Below are 11,914 nucleotides of genomic sequence, written 5' to 3'. Positions count from 1 at the left end.
ACACTACATGGATTTTTTTCTTATTAGAAAGAAAAGAAGCAAACCCCATTTTGATCAAGTAGCTCAAACATCTTTTTTGTTAAAACCTTTTCATTAAAGAACATTATTTCTAAATTTGGCTTCATATTTTTTGGCTTAAAATGCGTTTTCTCTCCCACCAATTTACATATACTAAGTAGTAAACTCCATATACAGCAGCACAGTAAGAAGACATCATATGATTTACCTTCTAGCTGTTTTTCTAGTAGTAGTTGCTGTTCTCTCTCTTTCCTCCAAAATGCTTCCTGTTTTTGCCTGATTCTGTGTCGTAATTCCTCATCATCAGTATCAGATGATTCAGAGCCTCTGTCACTCCTCTCATCTTCACTGTCTCCTGATCCATAACCACCCAGTCCACCTGCGTGCATAAAGTCCAGTCTATCACGAGGAAAGATTAAGCTTTGTTCTTAATATTTCTGTGGGGCAAAGAGGAGAGTAACATTGCCCTTCCTTCACTTCCTCTTCTCTGAAGAAGTCACTTTATTCTGGTAAGTGCCAATGTTGTTTGACTGGTGTGATCAAGGCCCCCATATCTGCATTGATGCTCACTGTCTGGTTCTACTCCTTCTGGAACAGCTCGTCTATTTTCGGCAAGCAATCACTGTGATCACGGTACTTTTTCCATTGTATGGAAGGGCAAAAAAGCTCCCTGCGGAGATCGTAACAGTGCCTGCCTCTGTATCAGCAACCGGACAGAAAATGCCTGGGACCTTTCCCAGAAGACATCTCTGAAATGACTTCAGCCGCCTCCGTAGTCCAAGGCTACAGAAATTCTGAATGCCATATCAATTTTTCTATATTGATTTAGAAAACACTGCACTTTGACAGGTACGGAGATGGAACAGAAATGGACTTTCTTCTCCCCTAGAGATATTAGTAACTACTGGACTGATAAGAAAGATAAAGTCAATTTAAACATCTGACATGGAAATATTTTACTTTCTTTCAGTCTGAGGTTCTTATGATCTTTATTGAGTTAGCTTTAAAACATGTGAATACTTGTGATGATAACATTCAATCTAATTCATCGGAATTCCACATAATGAATACATAACTGATAACTGACACTGCTGCAGTATGTTTTAGATGATAAAAAGCATGTTGGGAAAGATCTTTTGCTGTTGTGTCTCAAGCTGGAATTTCAATCTCTTTTTCCTGTGTTGTTTCTGGTAATTTATGATATGGGAGCCTCTGTGCTCATGTAGCTTTTCAATAAAATAATAATTCCAAAGATTATAATATTTTTATTTATAGACTTTCACATTACTCTTCTATCAACTTTCCCTTCTTGTTTGGATGGATCAAAACAGGAGAAAAATAAAAACCAGTATTCTCTGAAGACTGCAGTGTGCTTCTGAAACAATCATACTTTAAAAAATAAATTAATCTAAAGTTTTTATGTATTTTCAAAATTAGGGCAAGATTCTCATACACTAACTCACACTGACTAGTCCTTTACTCCAAAAACCATCCCACTTATATCAGTAGGATCACCTGTGGAACAAACAAAAGTGCTGATAATGATAACGTTATCGGAAAGTGACCCATACTCCTGGGCAATTAAAATCTAGTTTCAAAATGCAATTTCTAGAAACGCAAGGCAAGAGTGAAACTCCCCCTTTAAAGCCCTCTCAAAAATAAGGAACATACTTACCGAGTCCAGTGAGGGAAGCCAGTGCACTGGACTGTGCCAGCTGTTTTGCAGGAGCTTTGTATCACATCAACAACAGGAACAACATGTTAACACAAATAGCCACGATTTCATAGTCATGAGTCTATGGTATTGTTAAATCTACTACTATTGCTGTTCTTTGGAGGGAGAGAAGAAACATTAAAAACGCATCATCCATTTAAAACCAATTCTAGATTTTCTGACCACGAAGATTTAGAATTTAACTGCAAATTAACAGTGAACAGAAAAAAACAAATATATACTCATAAATCACTTTCCAAGTTACAGCATCTGCACATAATTTTCAAGTTTCAGTAGTTACGTATTTAGATTAACTCAGTTATATTAAACAAAAATCTGTTATGCAAGTACAATACATGTTAATAGTGAAAGCAAATGAATTACTAATTGAGGACTCAAAGTTCATCTCTCTTCACTTCTGAACAGCTAAGAACTTGAGATAAAGATGATAGCATTAAGAAACAGCTACAACTCAAGAGCCACTGACACACAGGTACCGTTTTAACTAAATAAATGAATTGTATGAAAGAAATGGAATAACTGAAGTAACTCACAATACACTGCACAGGACAACAGTACATGAATACTGGATTTGAACTCTACCAAGTTGGATGCATTATACTGGAATTGTTCTTGGGGGATAACTATGGAGGTTAAATGTTCTAGAGACATGCAGATATAGAATATTCACAGAAGAAACAAAACAAAAAAAAAAAAAGGCAAAACAAAAAAAACAGGCATACCTTTAGTTGCTTTACGGTGAACATCTTTGGCCACGTAATAAATTTCTTCATTTGTGACATCTAAGAGAATCTCTGTCAGCAGCATTTTTGTCAGCATCATCTGAAGAAAATGGTATATACAATTAAAGGTTAAAACCTCTTGAATAAATGCTGCATTCAAATTATATCCATTGAGCTTCACTTCTTTTGATGGCTATGAAAGTACTCTCCTGCGCATTTTATTTAATGACTTCTTTCAACAGACATGACTTAAAAACGTAAGTCTGAAATTTTTAAATTTGACCTGATTTCAAAACTTTCAGAACCGTCTATAATTTGACTGCAAACTGTATCCACATGTATTACACACAGCTATCCAGGGCACTGATTCACTGATTCCTAATATCAAAGATGATACAACAAATGAACATGTAAAAATAAAGAGCACATTTCTGTCTGGTATGCTGACTCACTGACCCCAATGCTGCAAAAATCATCAGAGGTTACTTATATAGGATTTTATTATTATGTATTTACTACAAAAATTGAAATGTTGGTAGCTAGTTCTCCAAGCTGCTCAGTCTGGCCATGTGCTTTACAAAAATACATTCATCAAACTTTTTAGAATACAGGCCCTTCATTAACAAGGTTTCAGTTGTACAATTAGCATACAACTATGATTTCCAATACGAAGTTTCCGCAGACACAGTGAAATTGTTGCTGGTCTAGGACTTAGGTTTCTAGTACTTCCTTGCAAGAATACATTTCTTAAATTCCCTTTCACAGGAACTGAGGTTGAAGCATAGATTTCAGACGGGTCCATTTAATCATTAAAAGTTTTCAGGAATTTGACAAGTTAGGCCAAACCATAGAATTAATAATGATCAATGTAAAGATTACAGTCATTACATTCTTTCACTATTGTCCTAAATACGAGTTATATAACCTATATCCTTGTCTATATGAGAAAGACAGCATTATAAAGAGACATGCAGATATAACACTGCTTTACTGTATGATATGTACTATACCTCTATTGACAGTATCAGGCAGAGAAAAAGTGTTTTACTTTGCTATGTCTGAAAAATATGAGCAAATAGAAACACTTAGTGAGAACTACATTATTAATACCATTTGATACTCCTTTTCTTCTTCTGTCATTTCTGGTTCACTTTGCTCCTCTTGAGGAGCCGGGGATGGACTCCTGCTGATTTTCCCAATGCTTACAGCTTCTGTGTTTTCAGCATCTTCATCTTCCTCATCACTGTCCTACAACAACAGCGTCATACATTTCAGGAAAAACTTAGATGTAAATCTCATTAGTTTCTATTTATGATAGTCAACTTGATTTACTTTGTACTGAAATCTGTATTACAGTCATCATAAAACTCTGTTTCTTTTCTCCCCTCCTAATAAACACGCAGGTACCTCTCTACCCAGACGAGATAAGTAAATACATAGTTGTCAGTTCACTGCCAGACAGGTATTCAGAACTGCAAACAAATGAGATAACTGCCAAAGTGAAGGCAACACAAGGCTTCCTAAGTGGCCTCAGTTTAGCAAATACAGGTATCTGAATTTGTTCAGCTACTGATTTAGAATTCAAACCTTCAAGGACCATGTATGTTCCCAAAATACAGAAAAGAAAAAAGCCCAATTTCAACGTTGTTTCTTTGCTACTATAGATCAAATAATACACTTTTACCTCTCAGACATTAACAACTTCAAAACACCAAGTAAATATCAACAAAGCAGCAGCTTAACTTTACTTTAAGCGACAGAAACAAAGAGATAACCAGGAATACACATTCTCTCTTTTGAAGAGACTAAAAAGTTGATACCTTTCAGGAAATACAAACCTGAGCAAAAAGCAAACCCTTCTACTTACAAATTTACTTTTCTGAGGTAACCGTGGGCCATCCCCTTCTTCAGCCTCCTCACTTTCCTTTTTTTCTTTTTTAGACATCTGTGAACGTTGCTGCTCCATCCTCTCTTTTTCCAATTTTTTTTGTTTTTCTCGTTCCATCTTTTCCAGGCCTTCACGAATCCAGGCAGGCAGAGTTCTACGCTTCACAGCATCTACACAAGCAAGGTTTACAGTTCTGTAAGATGAAAAACACCTTCCCCCCTAAAAAGAAAAAAAAACCCCAAGAACAAAGAAGCAAACCCTCCACCCAGATCCAAACAAGCCACACATCTGGCTGTGGGGAAAAAAACATTTACAATAGCTTTTTCTTTCCCTTCTTTTTTACTTTATTAAAAAAAAAAAAGTCTTCAAATTTTGCAATTCTTTTCAAAACACAGCTTTTACGGCTTTTTCATTAAGGAGTGGTTAACATGTACCAATCTGCGGAGGCTCCTGCTTCACAGGCATCGCAATAGGTGAACGCTGTCGGTCTCTGAATGAGGGTCTTTCCCTTCGATTTTGAGGAGGTGCAGGAGGTGCGGGTGGACCTGGCGGCCCTGGTGGTCCTGGCTGCCAATAAGGTGGATGAAATCCACCTTGAGGTGGACCAAAAGCAGCCCCATGCTGAAAGAGTAATGCAGTTTATTTTTCTTCACATGTAACACTAAATACAGCATGTGCGCAAGTCGGTCTACAGAAATCCATGCAAGTAGGAATCCATGATTTCTAGGCTACTGAGATCTCTCAATCTCTTTTTCTGTGGTCCCCAAGAAACAAGTTTTCCTTAAAAATTTAATGAGTAAGCTTAGATTTAACCTTAATTAATTAAAGTTAATTTAACGAAGCTGAAAGGGCTTCAACCAATCTCCTTTCATATTGTGCTAAACATTAAACCCTATAATCACCATCTATCTCCAGCAGTTCCTTGCCAGCTTATCATCAGAGCATGCAGTTAACTGAAGAGTATACAAAATTAAGGTTTAAAAGCCTAGCTATGTCAGCAGTCTTTTCTTCTAACTACAACATGAGGACAAAAATGAAAAGTTCAAGCTTTTATTACAAAAGAATTTTGCACTGTGCACTTTCCAGTAATGATTCATGGATGTTATTAGCATGGCTGATTAAAATATTAAATGCATAATATGCAATTTTAGTACAGACCCTGGGTTCTGAGCAAGCTGTATACAATCCAAAAGTCACAAGTCTTGCGGCATACATGAGGGGTTTTTTGCTTTAATATTTGCTGCCCAGAAATGCCTAATGAAACTATTTAAGAGGAGAGTATTTAGGAAGAAAGTTATAGCATCAAGTATTTTTTTATTATATTCTATTGACTATCTGTTTAAGTCACTGGTGGTAGAAGCACTCTTCCACTACAATTTCAGGCCAAGCACCGCTCTGTTATTCATTGCAAAACAAATTTTCTGTAGTACTTATAGAAACTAACTTTAAGAGTTGGTCCCACAATAGTAAACAAAGGAAATTATAATAAACTAGTGTATTTGAAAATATTGGTTCACTTCCTAACAATATTGCTGAACAAGAGAATTTAATAATAGAGAAAAGAGGCCAGAAGATAGAACCACATTTCTGCCCGTCTTCCCTTGGGTTTGTTTATGAACAGGAGGTAGGTTTTCTAACAGGTACAGTTTGCCATTTATATCAAGAGTTTCGAAAGAAAAATACTGAAAACAGGGGAAAGATCCAAAACTTCTTTATGTTTAAAGATTTGTGCAATGCCCTCTGCTATTATTAGTGCTAAAACCACCTACAGATTTATTATGCTATGCAACTTATATGCCAGAATGAAGAAAAAATTGGAGGTGGATTTTTTAGAAATACCATTGTTTATTCAAGAATCACAGTAGATAGATATGGGAAAGATCAACGGATCATCCAGTCTATCTCCCTGCAAATACAGGACTGTTCCCTATCTTATCTAGTTTATTTAAGTATGTATTTCTGAACTTTTTTTTTGCCTCCTCTTCTTTTTTTTTTTTTTTTAAACCCACAAAACTACATAATGTTAATTTATATACTGGAACACAGTGATTCATTTTAATATTGCAGACAACAGCCATTTCTCATTACTAGTATAGAAAAAAAAAATTTGGCCTCAGAACAGAACTGAAAACTCTAAAGTCTCTTCTGTAAAGTATTTGGTAAAAATGTATCTTAGCAGATAACAGATTCTGTAGATGTTTGTAGAACTGAAGAATGAAAGTCGCCGCTAGATGATATTAGAGGAACACATCCACGGAAGGGACTCTGCGCGTCTACAATATTAAAGCAACAAATATGTTTCACCTGATAGTCAAACTGGTTCACTGGCCCCATTGCAAAGTTATCGGGAGGTCCCCCAAAGTTGTGATTGTTCTGGTTAAATATATGCCTGTTGTCAGGAGCAAATTCCCCACTGTCCTGACTGTTGCTGTCTTCAGATGGAGGAACAATTTCCATTTGACCTGGGGTTGGAGCCATCCACTGCTGATCTGGAGGTGGGTGAGGGGGTTGGTGAGGCATTCCCCATTCTGTTTAGGATTTAGAATACAATTCAGTACCAAGTTAGTACGATTTATATGAGTCACCAATCACTCAATGTTCTTGTATTTATCACAAGGTTCCTCAAAGCAACACAGATGATAAATTTATGAAGAATCATCAATCTACAGACTGTATTATACTGTCTCAATAATTTCATCAGCTAAATGAAGGAAATATAAATAGCTGTAGCTGAACTAAAACATGGCGGGGGCAGAACTGGACGGACACAGAGACGCTGTAAATTTGGTTTTATAAATTTCCAGTGATACTGAGTCCACCGTAGCACTTACAAATTGTCTAAACTGTTAAAGAACTGCTCTACTTCTCTATTTCTATGTTGTTCCAGCTTTCAAAGTAATGAGCTACTTTATTCCTTTGCATAATAGACTTAAAAGACCTATTATGGAAAGCAAATAGTTTTGTGAGGAGCAGAACCATTGAAACCTGCTTTCCAGTCTTGTGTCTTGATAATGGATGATTCCCTGGATTCTCCAATATCTAGCAGAGGTCTCAGCATAAGCGACAGTCATAAGCCCTCAAACATAAGTTACAATTGGCTAACACTGAAAAGGGTTTAAGGAATGAATTAATAGCTCATGTGGCCATAAGCTTTGTCTTCTTAAGAAATCGGTCTAAAAATTATGTCCACTATACAGATATTTAAAGACTGTGACAGAACCACTACCTTGTAACTTTCACCAGTAACAGAATTAATACCTAGCCTCTCAGGTTAACTCCTACCTTCCATCCAGTCGTTAATAATTCTTTCAATTTTTCTAATTTTTACTGTCCTTCCCATCTGCATCATAACTGGATCCATTACTGTAGCAACTAAAAAGGGTTACCATAGTTTTTCTACTTGTTTGGTTTTTTTTTTTTGTATGTTCAAAGATTGTATCACTCCTTTCACTCTCACTGTCATCCTGGTAGGTCATGTTTAGCTGATTAATCAAATCTTTTTCCAGAGTCAATTCTCCTAAAGTATTCTAAGGGACAGAATCCTTTATCCTTTAAGTACAGCCTACAAGAGTTATTGTTCATAAATGCATGTGTTAACATTTGACACTATTTAAATGCCCATTTTACTTCAAGTCAGCTGACTTGAAAGCTTGCAGGTTGCATACAACAGATGCTGTTTTCACTTGTGGAACATGAATCCCTTCAAAATGAATTGTCTGCTAGCTGGTTACACAGTTGGTTTTCAGACTGCCATTTTTTGCTTTTTTATTAGTAGCGTGTAAAGAACTTTTGGATCCAAAAAGAAACTTGGAAGGATATGGAGAAAGATGAAGCTTTGTAGAAACAGAGTAAATATGTGAAGGGAACTTTGGCTAGCCATGCCTGCTATGATTTAGTTTGTCTGCTATGACTAGTTTTACACATTAAGAATGACATTGCCTAAATTAATGGAAGCTGGGTCGTATCTGCATCAGCACGGTCTTTATCAGTATCCCAAAAAACTGGGAAAACATACTCTTTGAATGATATACCCAATGATAACAAAATGCATTGGCACATTGTTTCCCGTTAACAAAAGGTGTTACATTATTCTCACTCCTAGACCTAAGATGTTTTCCTGTTCTGCATTTTCTGGGTGAGCTTAAGCGCCAAACATTTATAATTATCAGCGAAATGTCTTCCTTACTTTTATCATTCTGTGACTATTTGCAAAAACTACCACTTAAGATATTATTCTCTTTCACCTCACAGACGAAAAAGCATAGGAGGAAGAACTCACCACCACAGGATCGTATGAAAAACAAAGTTGTCCAATAATGACACAGTATTTCTGTGAAAACCTCTACTTACTATACAGAAATACAGCTAGAATACATTCTATGTACTGCCACACAGTAAAGTTAAAATTCTTACATGTGGCTACAATAACTTATAGCCCAGGGCAGGTAAGTGAAACTTAAGTAAAACCTGATGACTACCTCCCTTTTGTTATGCACACGTAAGAACCGCCAATGACATTTTAAGCCTACTTTTATTAAACACTGCACTTAAACAAATTTGAATAGTCACAGTGAAAATTGGAGGTATTATTCTTTCAATTATTAACAGAATCAAGCATGAAGTGCAGTTTTCACCAAGACAACAGAAGGCATGCACGCAGGCTTACTAAATACCTTACTCACACATTTCAAACTGCATTATAGCGTGGTGACACAGCAAACCTTTCAGAAAACAACTTCAGAAAAATTCTTAGCAGAAAATATCCAATCTTTACCCCATGCTTATTGCCAGTGTTATTTTATGAAATTTTAAAAAGAAAATGAATTTTTGACCAAAACTGAAGTTTTGAGGAAGTTATAAAGAACTGAAAATAATCGACACTAACAGAAGTGTTCAACCAACCTTAAATTACAATAACTGAAAAATTATGCAGATGACAATCAGATACGTAAGTCAAAAAGGGCAAATACTACGTAAATGAAACATGTAATAAAAACGTTATTTTACACACAGAATCATCTCCTTTTTCAAGATTTTAAGACACCTAAAGCCAGCATCTGCCAGTTATATTGTGAACTCATTCTACATATCAAGATCATGCCAGAAGCACATATTACACTACAGGAGAGGGCAACAGATGCTCTTTAATTCTGAGGCATCCTATTTCCTTCAGTGCTACTGTTCCTAGTGCAGTGGGATAAGCAACAAAACACCCAAGATGTAAGAGTAAGATCCAGGGAAATAAATCTATAACTGCAATTCACACTTTATCTTTCTACAACATTCAGGGACAGAACAAATCTTTTGCATATATTATAAAACCAATTTATTTATTTTATATAGAGATTACTGAGTTGTGTTATCAGAGCTTTGTGTCTGTACTGTTACCCATTTTGTGGAACACCTGACTGAAAAGTAGCAGCTGTGATAGTTAGTTAGTTGATGCTGCTGGTAGTTTTGCATCTTGAAACTTGAGGGACAGGGCATATTCACACCAAAAAATGTCTGACAAAAATAAAATTTCGTTATATGAAAAAAAGGAATGATTGGGAAGGAAACAAACCTGGCTGCCACATTCTGTTGAAATTGGGATCCCCCTGAAAATTATTATGGTTGTTTGGACCAGACTCTATTCCTGAAATATCCTGTCCGTTTGGCATCATTCCTTGTTGTTCCACTACACTCTGTTGCCCTGAGGCTTCTCGCTGAGCAATCCATGCTTGAGCTAATGCAGCCCAGTCAATCTGGCCTAAAATAAACAGGAAATTTAAAAGGTTAGTACTCACATGTCTGAAGTTTAACGCTGTTTCTCAATTACAAGTCTCATTGCTCAAGAGAAATGGGCAACATTTACCTTCAGCAAGTACCATGAGCACCATCAAAACTTATTCACAGTGTACACTAAACAAACTGAAAGCAAATGTCAAAGTGTACATACTTGCTGAAGCAGAGTTTCTCTGCACATGTTCAAAATGCCATAAGGCAGATTATTTTAGGTTTGCATTAGCACTGAACGATGCTAATGGTTGGTAGTAATACACTTTTTTCATAAGTGAACTAATTCTGATATCAGGAATAAATATATATAGCCTTAAATTCTAAATTCATGAAGATTCAAATGTAAGAAAGATACATAGTTAGAAAACTACATTTTACAATGTATACTCTTTGTATAACCCCTGATTCCTGGAATGCTATTCTATGTTACAGTTCTCCCCCCCATTTTTTTCTTCACTACCATTCCTACCAGTAAGTAAATAAACTGCACTCTCAGATGAGGACACTAGTATGTCTTCTGCTCATTATTAAGTCAGGAAATCTCTCTAGTGAAGTTACAGAAATTGAAGTGACAGAAAGCAATGTAAAACCAGTGTGCCTGATCACTCTGCCCAAGTATTAAACACATGCCTCCATTCCCTTTACCCATTTCTGTATTTCTCTTGATACTTTGAATTGTTGTCAACACACTCTCAATTTAAGTATATTATGCTCTATTGTTTAAAATGTTTTTTAATTTGGTGGGGAAAAAAATCCAAACAAGAGATCATGATCATCACTACTGTAACCTAAAACAAGTATCATACTAATCTTCCAGTGAGAGTTTGTCTGTCTAAATATCTGCATTAGTACTTCTGCCACACAGGCACGGAATAAAAAGCAGATTTTCTCAAATAAATGGTTCAGCTTGGCTAATCTGGGTACAGATTCTGTAAAAGTACATGAGGTCTAAATATTGATCTGTATGACTGGCAAAATGTTGATAACTCAGGTTGCTTGCCTGTATTTTGCATATTAAATATTAACTATGTCAAAACATTTGGAATTTATGTATGTTTTCTATTTTTTCTAGTTGTTCAGAAAAGCATCATAAATGTATTATCTTGAGAGCAGCTACAAAAAAGCAACTATTAGACATGCTCTGTAACAAAGATTCAAAAATTCAAATGACAAAAGATTAAAAATAAATTAATCCACAAAGCTTTCTATATACTTACTTGGATCTTGCTGGTGCTGAAATGACTGCATCCACTGCTGTTGGTTCAAAGGCCATTGCTGCCAAGGTTGTCCACCTTGATCCCACATCTTTAAAGTCTTTATATAGTCTATATTTCAACTAAAAATAATAGTTGTATGTTTAAATAGATGCCCATGAAATACCACATAACTGAAACTTACATAACTGCAGATATAGTTAAGCCTTGCAAAGCAAGCTGAAGCAATGCTGGCTTAATATTTTAAGCTGGAAGAAATGGTTCATCCTTTAGAGTAATATCTGAAAATATTACTGTAAGATTTCAGAAGCCTAGTATGCTTTCTCTGTATTTTCGCAAAGAAATTAACTACAAAATGATGTTCAAGGAGAGATATGACAAGTTTGTAAGACAAGAACTCATCTGACAATAAATGCAATTTAAAGTAAGTCAAAATATAAAATACATTACTTAAATTATATCCTTGCCTGTTTCTTAGGGAAAAGATGTGTATTTTTCTATACAAGTGTCATGCAAGGCTCTTAAGTGAGACAAAGGAAAGTCACCCAATGCTAAAACA

At 35.8% G+C, this 11,914-nt stretch overlaps 1 protein-coding gene across 1 annotated transcript; it reads right to left on the bottom strand.

The window, feature by feature from the left end:
- Positions 1-226: 226 nt before the first annotated feature.
- LOC104070347 (arginine/serine-rich protein PNISR) lies at positions 227-11,704 on the bottom strand (the record flags this gene model as incomplete). Its single annotated transcript, XM_009580903.1, has 9 exons — positions 11,359-11,704; positions 9,927-10,112; positions 6,668-6,891; positions 4,798-4,984; positions 4,343-4,533; positions 3,586-3,723; positions 2,476-2,575; positions 1,694-1,747; positions 227-397 (listed from the first exon to the last, which is right to left on the bottom strand). Coding segments are annotated over exons 1-9 (1,339 nt in total), but the record flags the coding sequence as incomplete, so codon positions are not given.
- Positions 11,705-11,914: the final 210 nt, after the last annotated feature.

Source organism: Fulmarus glacialis, unplaced genomic scaffold (genome assembly GCF_000690835.1).
Source record: "Fulmarus glacialis isolate BGI_N327 unplaced genomic scaffold, ASM69083v1 Scaffold47736, whole genome shotgun sequence".
NCBI classification, from domain to species: Eukaryota; Metazoa; Chordata; class Aves; order Procellariiformes; family Procellariidae; genus Fulmarus; species Fulmarus glacialis.
This window is presented reverse-complemented; position numbering and strand designations above follow the sequence as displayed.